This window comes from Loxodonta africana, chromosome 3 (genome assembly GCF_030014295.1).
Source record: "Loxodonta africana isolate mLoxAfr1 chromosome 3, mLoxAfr1.hap2, whole genome shotgun sequence".
In the NCBI taxonomy this organism is placed as follows: domain Eukaryota; kingdom Metazoa; phylum Chordata; class Mammalia; order Proboscidea; family Elephantidae; genus Loxodonta; species Loxodonta africana.
This window is the reverse complement of record NC_087344.1, coordinates 152,942,371-152,959,732: the sequence shown is the minus strand read 5'-3', so window position 1 is coordinate 152,959,732 and position 17,362 is coordinate 152,942,371. Positions and strand designations below refer to the sequence as shown.

At 39.8% G+C, this 17,362-nt stretch overlaps 2 protein-coding genes across 4 annotated transcripts in view; both read right to left on the bottom strand.

Moving 5' to 3' along the window:
- The window catches only part of LIX1L (limb and CNS expressed 1 like), a 72,847-nt gene that overhangs the window by 4,507 nt on the left and 50,978 nt on the right, over positions 1-17,362 (bottom strand). The gene's annotated exons all lie outside the window — the stretch shown is intronic.
- Positions 9,480-12,639, bottom strand: LOC111748544 (ATP synthase subunit epsilon, mitochondrial-like). The gene is given in 2 exon segments (XM_023541046.2): positions 9,480-11,292; positions 12,624-12,639. Coding segments are annotated over 2 exon segments (267 nt in total). The 3' UTR covers positions 9,480-11,041.

The following is a 17,362-nucleotide window of genomic DNA, read 5'->3' as shown; positions in this document are numbered from 1 at the left end:
TCTTCTTTAGTGAAGTGTCTGTTCATATCTTTTGCCCATTTTTTAATTGGGTTATTTGTCTTTTTGTAGTTGAGTTTTTGCAGTATCATGTAGATTTTAGAGATCAGGCGCTGATCAGAAATGTCATAGCTAAAAACTTTTTCCCAGTCTGTAGGTAATCTTTTTACTCTTTTGGTGAAGTCTTTGGATGAGCATAGGTGTTTGATTTTTAGGAGCTCCCAGTTATCTAGTTTTTCTTCTGCATTCTTAATAATGTTTTGTATACTGTTTATGCCATGTATTAGGGCTCCTAACATTGCCCTATTTTTTCTTGCATGATCTTTAGCGTTTTAGATTTTACATTTAGGTCTTTGATCTATTTTGAGCTCATTTTTGTCCATGGAGTGAGGTATAGGTCTTGTTTCATTTTTTTGCAGATGGATATCCAGTTATGCCAGCACCACTTGTTCAAAAGACTGTCTTTTCCTCATTTAACTGCTTTGGGGCCTTTGTCAAATATCAACTGCTCATATGTGGATGGATTTATGTCTGGATTCTCAATTCTGTTCCATTGGTCTATGTATCTGTTGTTGTACCAGTGCCAGGCTGTTTTGACTACTGTGGCAGTATAATAGGTTCTAAAAACAGGTAGAATAAGGCCTCCCACTTTGCTCTTCTTTTTCAGTAATGCTTTACTTATCCGGGGCCTCTATCCCTTCCATATGAAGTGGGTGATTTGTTTCTCCATCTCATTAGAGAATGTTGTTGGGATTTGGATTGGAATTGCATTAAATGTATAGATCGCTTTTCGTAAAATAGACATTTTTATAATGTTAAGTCTTCCTATCCATGAGCAAGGTATGTTCTTTCACTTATGTAGGTCTCATTTGGTTTCTTGCAGAAGTGTACTGTAGTTTTCTTTGTATAAGTCTTTTACATCTCTGGTAAGATTTATTCCTTAGTATTTTATCTTCTTGGAGGCTACTGTAAATGGTATTGTTTTGGTGATTTCCTCTTCAATGTTCTTTTCATTGGTATAGAGGAATCTAACTGATTTTTGTATGTTTATCTTGTATCCCGATACTCTGCTGAACTCTTCTGTTAGTTTCAGTAGTTTTCTTGAGGATTCCTTAGGGTCTTCCGTGTATAAGATCATGTCGTCTGCAAATGGAGATAATTTTACTTCTTCCTTGCCAATCTGGATGCCCTTTATTTCTTTGTCTAGCCTAATTGCTCTGGCTAGGACCTCCACCATAATGTTGAATAAGAGTGGTGATAAAGGGCATCCTTGTCTGGTTCCCGTTCTCAAGGGAAATGCTTTCAGGTTCTCTCCACTTAGGATGATGTTGGCTGTAGGCTTCGTATAAATGCCCTTTATTATGTTGAGGAATTTTCCTTCTATTCCTATTTTGCCAAAAGTTTTTATCATGAATGGGTGTTGAACTTTGTCAAATGCCTTTTCTGCATCAATTGATAAAATCATGTGATTCTTGTCTTTTGTTTTATTTATGTGGTGGATTACATTAATTGTTTTCCTAATGTTGAACCATCCCTGCATACCTGGTATGAATCCCACTTGGTCATGGTGAATTGGTTTTTTGATATGTTGTTGAATTCTATTGGCTAGAATTTTTGCATCTAAGTTCATGAGGGATATAGGTCTGTAATTTTCTTTTTTTGTGGTGTCTTTACCTGGTTTTGGTATCAGGCATATGCTGGCTTCATGGAATGAGTTTGGGAGTATTCCATCCTTTTCTATGCTCTGAAATACCTTTAGTAGTAGTGGTGTTAGCTCTTCTCTGAAAGTTTCATAGAACTCTGCAGTGAAATCGTCAGGGCCAGGGCTTTTTTTTTGTTGGGAGTTTTTTGATTACCTTTTCAACCTCTTCTTTTGTTATGGGTCTATTTAGTTGTTCTACCTCTGTTTGTGTTAGTTTAGGTAGGTAGTATGTTTCTAAGAAATCATCTCTTTCTTCTAGGTTTTCAAATTTGGTAGAGTACAATTTTTCATAGTAATCTGATATGATTCTTTTATTGTCAGTTGGGTCTGTTGTAATATCGCCCATCTCATTTCTTATTCAGGTTATTTGCTTCCTCTCTTGTTTTTCTTTTGTCAGTTTGGCCAATGGTTTATCAATTTTGTTGATTTTTTCCAAGAACCAGCTTTTGGTCTTGTTAATTCTTTCAATTGTTTTTCTGTTTTCTATTTCATTTAGTTCAGTTCTAATTTTTATTGTTTTCTTCTGGTGCCTGAGGGTTTCTTTTGTTGCTCTCTGTTTATTTGTTCAAGTTGTAGGGATAATTCTTTGAATTTGGCCCTTTCTTCTTTTTGGATGTGTGAATTTATTGATATAAATTGACCTCTGAGCACTGCTTTTGCTGTGTCCCAAAGGTTCTGATAGGAAGTGTTTTCATTCTCATTGGATTCTATGAATTTCTTTATATCATGCTTAATGTCTTATATACTCCAGTCTTTTTTGAGCAGGGTATTGTTCAGTTTCCAGAGTGTTTGATTTCTTTTCCCTGCTTTTTCTCCTATTGATTTGTACTTTTATGGCCTTATGGTCAGAGAAGATGCTTTGTAATGTTTCAATGTTTTGGACTCTGCTAAGGCTTGCTTTATGACCTAATATGTGGTCTATTCTAGGGAATGTTCCATGTGCACTAGAAAAGAAAGTATACTTGGTTGCTGTTGGGTGGAGTGTTCTGTATATGTCTACGAGGTCAAGTTGGTTGATTGTGGCATTTAGATCTTCCGTGTCTTTATTGAGCTTCTTTCTGGATGTCCTGTCCTTCACCAAAAGTGGTCTGTTGAAGTTTCCTACTATTATTGTGGAGCTGTTTATCTCACTTTTCAGTGCTGATAGGGTTTGTTTTATGTATCTTGAAGCCCTCTCATTGGGTGCATAAATATTTAATATGGTTGTATCTTCTTGGTATATTGTCCCTTTAATCATTATATAGTGTCCTTCCTTATCCTTATGATGGTTTCAACCTTAAAGTCTATTTTGTCAGAAATTAATATTGCTACTCTTGCTCTTTTTTGATTGTTGTTTGCTTGACATATTTTTTTCCATCCTTTGAGTTTTAGTTTGTGTCTCTAAGTCTAAGGTGTGTCTCTTGTAGGCAGAATGTAGATGGATCTTGTTTTTTAATCCATTCTGCCACTCTCTCCTTATTGGTGCATTTAGTCCATTTACATTCATGGTAATTATGGATAGGTATGAATTTAGTGCTATCATTTTGATGTCTTTTTTTGTGTTGTTGACAGTTTCTTTTTCCCACTTAATTTTATGTTCTGAGATTTTCTTTATATATTGTCTTTCCTCATATTCATCGTTGTTGATTTTGTTTCTACTGAGTCTCTATTTTTTTCTTGTATTTTATTTTGATGAGAAGGATAGTTTGTCTCCTTTGTGGTTACCTTATTATTTACTCCTATTTTTCTAAAATTAAACCTTTTATTTTTTTGTATCGCCGTATCTTCCTTTCCATATGTAAGATCTATGATTACATTTCTCAGTCCCTCTTTATTGTTTTAATGTTGTCTTCTTTTATATAATAACATTGCTGTCACCCTGTTTTGAGCTTTTTTTTTTTTAAATCTTGCTTTGTTTTTTTTGATTTCCCTGTCTTGGTTGACTTCTGATTGCTCTGCCCAGTGTTCTAGTCTTGGGTTGATACCTGATATTATTGATTTTCTAACCAGAGAACTCCCTTTAGTATTTTTTGTAGTTTTGGTTTGGTGTTTACAAATTCCCTAAACTTCTGTTTACCTGGAAATGTCCTCATTTTACCTTCATATTTAAGAAACAGTTTTGCTGGATATATGATTCTTGGCTGGCAATTTTTTAAATATGTCATCCCATTGCCTTCTTGCCTGCACGGTTTCTGCCAAGTAGTCCGAGCTTATTCTTATTGGCTCTCCTTTGTAGGTGACTTCGTTTATCCCTAGCTGCTCTTAAAATTCTCTCTTTATCTTTGGTTTTGGCAAGTTTGATTATAGTATGTCTTGATGACTTTCTTTTAACATCTACCTTATGTGGAGTTCAATGAGCATCTTGGATAGATATCTTCTCATCTTTCATGATATCAGAGAAACTTTCTGCCAACCAATCTTCAACAATTCTCTCTGTATTTTCTGTTATTCCTCCCTGTTCTGGTGCTCCACTCACTCGTAGATTATTTCTCTTGATAGAGTCCTACATGATTCTTAAGGTTTCTTCATTTTTAAAAATTCTTTTATCTGATTTTTCTTCAAATATGTTAGTGCCAAGTGATTTATCTTCGGGTTCAGAAATTCTGGCTTCTACTTGCTCAATTCTGCTCCTCTGACTTTCTACTGAGCTGTCTACTTCTGTAATTTTATTGTTAATCTTCTGAATTTCTGATTGCTGTCTGTCTATGGATTTTTGCAGCTTACTGAATTTTTCATTATGTTCCCAAATAATCTTTCTAATTTCTTCAATTGTTTTATCTGTGTGTTCCTTGGCTTATTCTGCGTACTGCCTCATCTCCTTCCTGATTTCTTGAAGGGTTCTGTATACAAATCTTTTGTATTCTGGCTCTGGTAATTCCAGCAATGCACTTTCATCTAGAAGATCCCTGGATTCTTTGTTTTGAGAGCTTGTTTATGTGATCGTGGTCTGTTTCTTTATGTGACTTGATATTTACTGTTGTCTCCGAGCCATCTATAAATTTTTGTATTAGTTTATGCTTGCTTACTGTGTCGTAGCTTCTTGCTTTGTTTTGTTTTGATATGCCCAGATCAGTTGCTTGAGTCAGCTAGGTTGATTATTTTCACCTTTGGAGGTCTGATGTCCTGTCCCCAGATGGCTAGAGCTGTAATCAGGTATATCAGTCTAGGAGTCTAGGAGTCCAGGAGTCCATTCGCTTTTCTTGTATGAATTCAGCTCCGGTGTCCAGGTAGCTGATCATCAAGTGTGTGGCACAGGCTCTGTCCTGGAGTCTTAGAGGGACAGGGGTGATTGGTGTATATACCAGTATCTGATTGCAGCAGGGGGTCATGCTCTGAACAAGGCAGGGGGCTGAGAACCAACCCCTGAGTGTCTCTGAGGAAAGCACATCCCTGTTCCCTAGAGCTTGCAGGTGGATGGGCTCTGTAGACGGACCATGGGCAACCAAAGTTTTTAGGTGTAAGGACTGGGAGGTACCAGTTATCCTTAGACCCCTGTTGCAGGTGGCTGGGTGACCTAAGTGGAGCTACCAGTCCTAGGTCCCTGATGTGGGTAGGTGAGGACCTTGTTTAACAGGCAGAGCAATGTCAAACGTCAAACACCCACCTCTCCACTGCACAGCTGAAATGGCTGGAGTCTGCCAACAAGGGCCTCTTCTCCTGAAATAGGCCCACACAGGTCCATGCCGATGGGAAAGGTGCTCAAAGTCCACAGACCCTTTATGCCTGGACAGGAGCCTTTTCTGTCCTGGGCTCCCCTGGTTAGTGGAGCTGGTAGATTATCTTTTCCCCTAAATGCAAATTTTTTCCTTCTCTAAGGCCGGGAGGATGGCTCTAGGCGCTCAACAGTGCCTATCTCAGGCCCAGGGAATTCAGCCGCTGAAGCTGGCTTGGGGGTGGGGGGCACGGTAAAATATACGCAAGTACTTAGCTTTTGCCAAGAGTGCCGTTCTTCTCAGGTTCCGGAGGTGTGAGTAGGCTGTGTGGCTGGCTGCTTCTCCCCAAGGAAACTGTGGCTGAGCGCTAGTACCAGCCCGTTGCCACCCTGGGAATGGTGCCTGAGGGCTCCCTGCGATTTAGGTCCGGCAACTCCTCTCTGCTTCTGGTCTCTTCCTCCCCCTGCCCCTCAGTTCGTTTTCTAAGCTTGTCTTTGAAGCTCACGTCTCCCAGCTTGTCACAAATATACTCGTTTCACTTGTTTTTTGGGGTCTTTGTTGTAGAGAGGGATCGCCAGAAGCATCTGTGTATTCCGCCATCTTGGCTCCCCTCATTGTAGTTTTGATTTGCACCTCTGTAATGGCTAATGATGACAAGCATCTCTTTGTGTGTTTGTTAGCCACCTGAATGTCTTCTTTGGTGAAGTGTCTGTTCATGTCCTTTGCCCCTTTTTAAATTGGATTGTTTGTCTTTTTGTTGTTGAAATGTTGAAGTTTTCTATAAATTTTAGAGATTAGACCCCTGTTGGATGTGTCATAGTCAAAATTTTTTTCCCAGTCTGTAGGTTCTCTTTACTCTTTTGGTAAGGTCTTTTGATGAGCGTAAGTGTTTAATTTTTAGGCATTCCCAGTTATCCAGTTTATCCTCTGCTGTTTGAGCATTTTATGTTTGATATTCTATTTGTGCCATATATTAAGGCCCCTAGCATTGTTCCTGTTTCTCTTCCATGATCTTTATAGTTTTAGGTTTTACCTTTAGGTCTTTGATCTGTTTTGAGGTAGTTTTTGTATATAGTGTGAGGTATGGATCTTGTTTCATTTTTCTGCAAATGGATGTCCAGTTTTGCCAATACCGTCTGTTAAAGAGACTGTCTTTTTCCCATTTAATGAACTTTGACCCTTTGTTGAAGATCAGCTTTCCATAGGTGGGTGGATTTACTTCTGGGTTCTCAACTCTGTTCCACTGGTCTATGTGTCTGTGGTTGTACCAATACCAGGCTGTTTTGACTACTATGGCTGTATAGTAGGTTCTGAGGTCAGGGAGTGTGAGGCCTCCGATTTTGTTCTTTTTGAATAATATTTCGCTTCTCTGGGGCCTCTTTCCTTTCCATATGAAGGTGGCGATTAGTTTTTCCATCTCATCATAAGAATGTTGCTGTCCCCGACACCCTTTTAACTCAGAACTGAAGCCACTCCAAAGTTTATCCTTTAGTCAAAGATTAGACGGCTCTATAAAACAAACAATAACACACTTGAGGAACATGTTTCTTAGTTCATTCACGTATATGAGATCAAAAGGGCAATACCTGCCCAAAAGCAATGATGAGAAGGAAGGAAGGGGCAGGAAAAATGGACAAATGGAAATGGGGAACTGGCGTGTATAAAGGGAGAGTGTTGACATATCATGGGGACTGGAACAACGTCACAAAACAATTTGTGTGTAAATTGTTGAATGAGAAACTAATTTGCTCTGAAAAGTTTCACCTAAGTGCACATACACACACACAAAAGAATGTTGCTGGTATTTGGATCAGGATTGCATTATATTTGTAGATCACTTTGGGTAGTATTGACATTTTCACAACGTTAAGCCTTCCTATCCGTGAGCATGGTATGTTTTTCTATTTATGTAGGTCTCTTTTGGTTTCTTGCAGTAGTGTTTTGTAGTTTTCTTTGCATAAGCCTTTTATGTCCCTAGTTAGATTTATTCCTAAGTATTTTATCTTTTGGGGGGCTATTGTAAATAGTATTGTTGTCCTGATTTTCTTCAACTAATGATATTTTTCTGGTGGTTATATTCATAAAACGCACTGCTGTCGAGTCAATTCTGACTCATAGCAACCATATAGGACAGAGTAGAACTGCCCCATAGGGTTTCCAAGAAGTGCCTGGTGGATCTGAACTGCTGACCTTTTGGTTAGCAGCCATAGCACTTAACCACTATGCCACCAGGATTTCCAGTTATATTCAATACTGATCATAATTCATAACTGAACATTCATAGCCAAACATAATCAGGTAAACACACACACACAAAATTAGAGATTTAACCACTTGGTTTGACTTTTATTTTTATTATTTATAATAATATATATATTATTTATTATCGATATAATGAAAACATGGGTATTTTTTTTTATGGGATGGATAGAAAAATTATATCAACAAATAAAAGTCAAACCAAGTGGTTAAATCTCTAATCTCTTGTGTGTGTGTTTACCTGATTAGGTTTGGCTACTACTTTTTCAGTTCTTCCATTCATCTGTATTAGAAATTTTCGGGTATGTACCTGAAGGCACAATGGTCCAAGAATGAGGTAATTTAGGCCTTTAAGGTACAAAGATAGGCAAAAACCAAACCTGTCAGTAGCACTCATACAGGATAAAACAGTTTAAAGTTTATATAAGAAGTATTATATACACCTCCTATATAAACTTTATGTTATATAAAGAGAGCTTATGTTAATGGGGGGAGGAATAATTTGGAAAAGGACAGTGAGAATGGTTGAACAACTTGAAGAATGTAATTAATGTCACCAAATTATACATGTAGAAATTGTTGAATTGATGTAAGTTTTGCTGTTGCAGTGCAGTGAATTACTTAATATGGTCCTCCTAGCCATGCATGGTCTTGTGATTCCTTCAAAATGATTGGGTGGGAATTTGTAAATAAGGTGCTTGTGGCCCATCAAGGGGATTGGACGGCATTGCTAATAATGCAAATAAGGTGCATGGAACCCTATGGGAGTGGGACCATGCAAATAAGGTGTATGAAACCTAATGAAGGGATTGGTCAGTTTTACCATCCCACTAGGCTTAAAAAGAGCCAATGCCAGAAGTGAAAGGGGGTACTTCACTACCACCAAGAAAGAAGAGCCGGGAATGGAACATGTCTTTTGGACCTAGGGTCCCAATGCTGAAAACCTCCTAGACCCAGAAGACAGAGAGCTGTAACATCGGAGATGGCGCAAGACAGGGAGAAGCAGCAGCAGAGAAATAGCAGCAACAGAACCAGGAGACAGGCGAGAGATGGTATGGTAGGCTTCCTGGCCCACGGAGCAAGGCAGCTGCAGTGGGCAAGCTGATCCACAAGCAAGAGAGCTGAGCACCTTTGGGCAGGAGACTTCCTGGTGGAGTAGGGTGCCCCTGGGCACTTATTGGTGAAGGTGAAGAGCTTTGTAACACTTGCTCAGCAAGGAAGAGGCCAGGCCAAGGGCTGAGTGAGAAGGCCTGTCCTGAGGGGGCCGAGAAGAGTCTGTCCTCAGGGGGCCAAAAGGTGCTCTGTCTGGCCAAGAGGAGCTGAGACAGCTGTCTTGCACTGAAGAAGGAAGACTTTGCCTACATGCTCCCTGATTCTGATCCCAAGTTGTAGCCTGTTGATCCTGATCCTGAGTTGTAACATGTTACTTCCATAACAAACCCCGTAACTGTGAGTATGGCCTGTGAGTTCTGTGTGGCCATTTCAACAAATTATCAAACCCAGCAGAGAAGCTGAGAGTGGTATGGGAGGGTAGGCTGGTGTCAGAACTGGTAAAAAGCTTGGAGAGAGGAGGTATGTCTGACCTCCATTTCATAGAAATCAGCCTTGGGCTGATGTTGATGGTGATTCTCCCCCATCGTGAAGTTAGACAAGGAGGACAGATGTCATCATTATGCCATTTTTACAGCTGTGTATATTTTCAACAACAATAAAATAAAACTAAAAAAGAGGTATCACTGCAAAGTGGCAAAGACTAATTCTAACTGAAGATTGATTTTCTTTGTTTCATTGGTTGTGTTTTTTTGTTTGCTTGAGTTCTGGGTTTTTGCTTTGTGTGTGAGGAGTCCTTTTAGAGGCTGCCAATTGTCTTGGTCTTAGATGAGCTAAAATTAGGGAAAAGTACTTTAAGAAGATGCATGATAAATGATTTTAGGAATAGTAAATAGTTCATTAATGCTGAAAAACTGGAAAGACTTGAATGCTAAGAGCTAGTCTCCTTTTCTTAGGTTCATATTCTTACCTCTTGGGGCCAGAAAAGGGAACATTTACATTAAATACAACAGAAAGATTTTAAAGGTCTAATTCCATCTGCATCTTGAATTTTATGGCTTATCAATTTAAAGGATGGAAAACATTTCCTACTCCTTTTTTCTCAGAAAACAAACTATTCTAGGATACCAAATTTTTGAAACTCCCCAAATGGAGATAGAAGGACCCTAATAGGATATGAGGCTTTGTCTGACATACACTTCACATAAAACTGGAAACAGCAGCTGACTAATCAGTTGTTCACATGCAAATTGTCCCCCCTAGGACTGACAGCAATCACAACCAGTGTTCTTACAGTTATGTGAAGCAAAAGACCATGGATGTTTCTCCTCAAGCATTTGTATCACAGTAAAAATAAATACCAGTCAAATATTGCAAATTACAAAACATAATGTAAAACAGTTGCCTTTACCTTTGGAAGTCTAACTTTGTTTTGATCAATGATGAACTTATCTTAAACTTAATGGGAAAGACAGATGCAAATGTTGAGGCTTTTCTTCACGACTACCAAGAGCTGAAGGAATCCTGGTGGTGCAGTGGTTAAGAGTTCAGATGCTAGGCAGTTCGAACCCACCAGCCCTTCCAAGGGAGAAAGATGTGGCAGTCTGCTTCCATAAAAAGATTACAGCCTTGGAAACCCTATGGGGGCAGTTCTACTCTGTCCTATAGGGTCACTATGAGTCGGAATTGACTCAACAGCACACAACAGCAACAGCAACAGGAAAGTAATGAAACTGATAAAGAACCTTGAAAAATAATTAGAGCAGTGAGCACATACCTATGCATCTCTCTTTACATAAATGCAATTCTGGATGCTGGAAACCACAAACCAAACAAACCCAATCCATTGCCATGGAGTCAATTCTGACTCATACAGACCCTATAGGACAGAGTAGAGCTGCCACCATAGGGTTTCCAAAGAGCGGCTGCTGGATTCAAACCTCAGACCCTTTGGTTAGCAGCCAAACATTTAACCACCGCACCACCAGGGCTCTGGATGCTGGAACACCAACCAAACTAAACCCAGTGCCATTGGGTCGATTCCGACTCATAGCGACCCTATAGGACAGAGTAGAACTGTCCGATAGAGTTTCCAAGGAGTGCCTGGCGGATTCGAACTGCCGACCCTTTGGTTAGAAGCCATAGCACTTAACCACTACGCCACCAGGTTTCCGGATGCTGGAAAGGGATCTACAAATCTAGTATTCAAGAATGAATCCTCTTTTTTTAAAAAAAATAATACTTCGATTTATTGGCATTGTCAATCTATCAACAAGACAGGCATTTTCCCCCCCCATGGAGTAAAAAAAAAAAAAAAAAAAAATCTTTTTTCAGGGAGTGAGATCATTTTTAATCTGCCATAACATGTGCCTACACACCTTCACCTTGGAAATGCAGCATTTTAAGCTTTAGTCAGGGTAGATGATTCCTTTTTCATTTTCACAATTTTTATGCTGTGCCCACAAGTATTCTCTGCATTTGCCTTGAACTCAGTCTTCAGTGCATCCTTTACTGCTTTTGCACAGATCTGGGGATAGCACATGTAGCTGAGCCCAGCCTGTCATCAATATGCCACCCTGATGTCATGAGCGGGCAGCCATGTTGGTCCAAATAGCGAGGACACTGTGACACCGTCAATGTCAGAGCAGCCAGCTGTCCAGTGGCAGAAGGTCTGAAATGAATCCTCTTGTCAGGGAAACTTTTTGAGTTCCCTGTAGTGTGAGTGGAAACCCTGGTGGCGTAGTGGTTAAGAGCTATGGCTGCTAATCAAGAGGTTGGCAGTTCGAATCCATCAGGCACTTCTTGGAAACCCTATGGGCAGTTCTACTCTGTCCAATAGGGTCACTATGATACTGTCATTATGAGTCGGAATTGACTCGACAACAAATGGGTTTTGTTTTTATAGTGTGAGTGGAGCAGTGGTTAAGAGCTTGGCTGCTAACCAAAATGCTGACAGTCTGAATCGACTCGATGGCAATGGGGTTTTTTTTTTTTTTTTTTTAATAGTTTGAGTAAGTTGGACCAATAAGCAACATCATGATTAATGGAGAAATGACGAAGTTGTTAAGGATTTCATTTTACTTGGATCCACAGTCAACGCACATGGAACATCTGTCAAGAAATCCAAGATGCATTGCATTGGGCAAATCTGCTGCAAAAGACCTCTTTAAAGTGTTTAAAAGCAAAGATGTCACCGTGAGTACTAAGGTGCGCCTGACCCAAGCCATGGTCTTTTCAATCACCTCACATGCATATGAAAGCTGGACAATGAATAAGGAAGATGGAAGAAGAATTGATGCATTTGAATTATGCTGTTAGTGAAGAATATTGAATATACCGTGGACTGCCAGAAGAACAAACAAATCTATCTTAGAAAAAGTACAGCCACAATACTCCTTGGAAGCAAGGATGGTGAGACTTTGTCTCATGTACTTTGGACATGTTATCAGGAGGGACCAGTCCCTGGAGAAGGACATCATGCTTGGTAAAGTAGAGGGTCAGTGAAAAAGAGGAATACCCTCAGTGAGATGGACTGACACAGCAGCTGCAACAATGGGCTCAAATATAGCAATGATTGTGAGGATGGCACAGGACCAGGCAGTGTTTCATTCTGTTGTGCATAGGGTCACTATGAGTCAGAACCAACTCCAGGGCACCTAACAACAACATGGTGTGAGTTATTGGATAACATTTGTATCTTCCTAATATTCAAGTTCCTTAACTTCATAGTACCAGCCTAGAAAAGAGCAAATAGTTTAAAAGCAGATAGCATTTGTGGGATTTTTCTGTGCCAAGCACTGTTAGGCACTTTACAAGGTATTCTCACAACCCCATGTGGTAGGTGCTATTAGCATACCTATTGACAGATGGGGAACTTGAGGGAAGAGAATAACCAGATAGGTTCTTCTCACACCGCTGCAAAGTAGAAGAGCTAAGATTTAAACATAAGGAGTTTGACTCTCTTTACTACCCTATACTCTCACCATATGTCAAAGACATTCTGGCCTCTGGAAGCTGATGAGTTATTTAATTATAAGATTATTCATGTATTTAATCTAGTACTGTCCTCAGCATAACAAGGGCTTTATCAGTGATCTGCCATGATACTTTAAGGAAAGCCTAGGATGGCTACGTCAAGGTACTTTTAAGGAGATCTTAGTGAGATCTATTCTCTTCCACCTTCCCTCCTTACCTTTTGCATCCACTAAGATTAGATGACGGAAGGGTGCTTAATGCCGTGCATCGCCTCTTAGTGTTGACCTATATTCTTTATGTATTTCCACTGCCTCACGTGTCTGTCAGTTTGTCATACTATGGGGGCTTGAGTATTGCTGTGTTGCTGGAAGCTATGCCACTGGTGTTCAAACACCAGCAGGGTCACCTGTGGCAGACAAGTTTCAGCTGAGCTTCCAGACTAAGGACAGACTAGGAAGAACAACCCAGTGGTCTACCTCTGAAAAGAATTAGCCAGTGAAAACCCTATGAGTAGCAGCGGAATATTGTTTAATATAGTGCCACAAGATGAGACCCTCAGGTTGGAAGGCACTCAAAATACGACTGGGGAAGAGCTGCCGCCTCAAGGTAGAGTTGACTTTAATGAGGTGGATGGAGTCAAGTTTTCGGGGCCTTCATTTGCTAATGTGAGATGACTCTAAATGAGAAGAAACAGCTGCAAACATCCATTAATAATCAGAATGTGGAATGTACAAAGTATGAATCTAGGAAAATTGGGAATGGTCAAAAATGAAATGGAACACATAAACATCAATATCCTAGGCATTAGTGAGCTGAAATGGACTGGTATTGGCCATTCTGAATTGGACGATCACATGGTCTACCATGCCGGGAATGACAACTTGAAGAGGAATGGCGTTCATCATCAAAAAGAACACTTCAAGGTCTATCCTGAAGTTCAATGCTGTCAGTGGTAGGATAATATCCAACCACCTACAAGGAAGACTGGTTAATACGACTATTATTCAAATTTACACACCAACCACTAAGGTCAAAGATGAAGAAACTGAAGATTTGTACCAACTTCTGCAGCCTGAAATTGATCAAACGTGATCAGGATGTGCTGATAATTACTGGTGATTGGAATGCAAAAGTTGGAAACAAAGAAGAAGAATTGGTAGTTGGAGAATATGGCCTTGGTGACAGAAACAATGCCAGAGATTGCATGATAGAATTTTGCAAGGCCAATGACTTCTTCATTGCAAATACCTTTTTCAACATCATAAATGGCAACTACACACATGGACCTCACCAGGTGGAATACACAGGAATTAAATCAACTACATCTGTGGAAAGAGACAATGGAAAACCTCAATATCATCAGTCAGAACAAGGCCAGGTGCTGACTGTGGAAGAGACCATCAATTGCTCATATACAAGTTCAAGCTGAAACTGAAGATAATTAGAACAAGTCCATGAGAACCAAAGTATGACCTTGAGTATATCCCACCTGAATTTAAAGACCATCTCAAGAACAGATTTGATGTGTTGAACACTAATGACTGAAGACCAGATGAGTTGTGGAATGACGTCAAGGACACCATACATGAAGAAAGCAAAGGGTCATTAAGAAGACAGGAAAAAAAGAAAAGACCAAAATGGATGTCAAAAGAGACTATGAAACTTGCTCTTAAACGTTGAGTAGCTAAAGCAAATGGAAGAAATGATAAAGTAAAAGAGCTGAACAGAAGATTTCAAAGGGTGGTTCAAGAAGACAAAGCAAAGTATTATAACGACATGTGCAAAGACCTGGAGATAGAAAACGAAAAGGGAAGAACATGCTTGGCATTTCTCAGGCTGAATGGACTGAAGAAAAAATTTAAACTCGACTTGCAATGCTGAAAGATTCTACAGGAAAATATTAAATGAGGCAGGAAGCATCAAAAGAAGATGGAAGGAATACACAGAGTCACTCTACCAAAAAGAATTGGTCAACATTCAACCATTTCAGGAGGTAGCATATGATTAGTATGGTACTGAAGGAAAAAGTTCAAGCAGCACCGAAGGCATTGGCGAAAAACAAGACTCCAGGAATTGACAGAATACCAGTTAGATGTTTCAACAAACGGATGCAGCACTGGAAGTGCTCACTTGTCTATGCTAAGAAATTTGGAAGACAGCTCCCTGGCCAACCGATAGTAAGAGATCCATATTTATGCCTATTACCGAGAAAGGTTATCTAACCGAATGTGGAAATTATCCAACAATATCATTAATATTGGTAACCCTAGTGGCATGGTGGATAAGACCTATGGCTGCTAACCAAAAGGCCGGCAGTTTGAATCCACCAGGCGCTCCTTGGAAACCATATGGGGCAGTTCTACTCTGTCCTATAGGGTCGCTATGAGTTGGAATCAGTGGGTTTGGTTTGGTTTTTATCATTAATATCACAGACAAGTAAAATTTTGCTGAAGATTATTCAAAAGCAGCTGCAGTAGTACATCGACATAGAACTGCCAGAAATTCAAGCCGGATTCAGAAGTGGATGTGGAACGAGGGATATCATTGCTGATGTCAGATAGATCCTGGCTGAAAGCAGAGAATACCAGAAAGATGCTTACCTGTGTTTTATTGACTATACAAAGGCATTTAACTGTGTGGATCATAACAAATTATGGATAACATTGTGAAGAATGGGAATTCCAGAAGACTAAATTGTGCTCATGAGAACCTGTACATAGATCAAGAGGCAGTCGTTCGGACAGAACAAGGGGATACTGTGTGAATTAAAGTCAGGGAAGGTGTGTGTCAGGGTTGTATCCTTTCAGTCTACCTATTCAATCTGTATGCCGAGCAAATAATCCGAGAAGCTGGACTATATGAAGGAAAATGGGGCATCGGGATTGGAGGAAGACTTGTTAACAACCTGCATTACGCAGATGACACAACCTTGCTTGCTGAAAGTGAAGAGGACTTGAAGCAATTATGGATGAAGATCAAAGACCACAGCCTTCAGTATGGGTTACACCTCAACATAAAACAAAAATCCTCACAACTGGACCAATAAACAACATCATGATAAATGGAGAAAAGATTGAAGTTGTCAAGGATTTCATTTTACTTGGATCCACAGTCAACACCCATGGAAGCAGCAGTCAAGATATCAAAAGATGCATTGCATTGGGCAAATCTGCTGCAAAAGACCTCTTTAAAGTGTTGAAAAGCAAAGAAGTCACCTTGAAGAGTACAGTCCGCCTGACCCAAGCCATGGTGTTTTCAATCACCTCATATGCATGTGAAAGCTGGATGACGAATAGGGAAGACCAAAGAGAAATTGAAGCCTTTGAATTGTGGTGCTGACGAAGAATATTGAATACTGCCAAAAGAATGAACAAATTTGTCTTGGAAGAAGTACAACCTGAGTGCTCCTTAGAAGCAAGGATGGGGAGAATGCATCTCACATACTTTGGACATATTATCAGGAGGGACCAGTCCCTGGGGAAGGACATCATGCTTGGTAAATAGAGGGTCATCTAAAAACTGGAAGACCCTCAATGAGATGGATTGACACAGTGGCTGCAACAGTGAGCTCAAGCATAACAAGGATTGTGAAGATGGTGCAGGACCCAGCAGTGTTTCATTCTGTTGTACACGGGGTCACTATGAGTTGGAATCGACTGGACAGCACCTAACAACAACAGTATTTTGACTGCAGGGTGCTTGTGAGGAACTTCCTAGTGCTATCTGCCAATTAAGACTCTGACATTTCAGTCCTTTTTCAGACTGTGGAACTTAGAGCTAAGATCTTTACAGTAGTGAACTGCTACAATGCAACTCCCAAGAGGGGCCATGTCACCTCCCAGAGGGTATTTTGCAAACTCATGGGAGCAATTTTAGTTATCACAATTATTGGGGGAGGTCACTACTGGCCATTATTCAACAAGGGCCCAGAATGCATTGATAGCCTGACATAATGAATACAGCCCAAAACAATTTACGTGTAGGTTAAAAAAAATTGCTTAGAATTTGAACTTGGAACTTCACTATCATACTGACTGTTAATGTTGTTGTTAGTTGCTGCTGAGTCAATTCCTACTCATGGCAACCCTAGGTGTGCAGAGTAGAACTGCTCCACAGGGTTTTCAAAGCTGTGACCTCTGAGAAGCAGATTACAAGGCCTGTCTTCCGAGGCACCTGTAGGTGGGTTCAAACCACCAACCTTTCAGCTAGGAGTCAAGCACTTAACCATTTGCACCACCCAGGGACTATTATACTGGTTAAGGGATACTAAATTTTCCAAGAATGCAACCTCTCAAGGGGAGATTAACTACTGGAAAAGTTCTGAAAACAAAGTACATTCACTTCAAAAAATCATTAAAGACAATGCCACTGTTGCTACTTGAGTGCACTTGTATTGCACTCAATGTAGATGTCATATTATGGAGTTTCTACATATAGGTACAAGCATTTGATTATTTCATTACATATTCTGGTGTAGTTGCGTCTGAGAATTTACATAATAAAGTGCATGTTCAATTTAATCTTATTTTACTTATCAAAAATTATCACACTCCTAAAAACCTGTTGGAGAGAAAACTCTTGGATGGCAGGAATCAGAATAACATCATCTGAATGGGAAAAACAATAAGGCATTCCTAGCTCTTCCCAAAACCCCAACCAGCTTCTCCAAATGTCACTAAAACACCCATAAACATCTATATAACAATACACCAAGGATTTTTATGAGAACAAAGTTAAAACACCAATA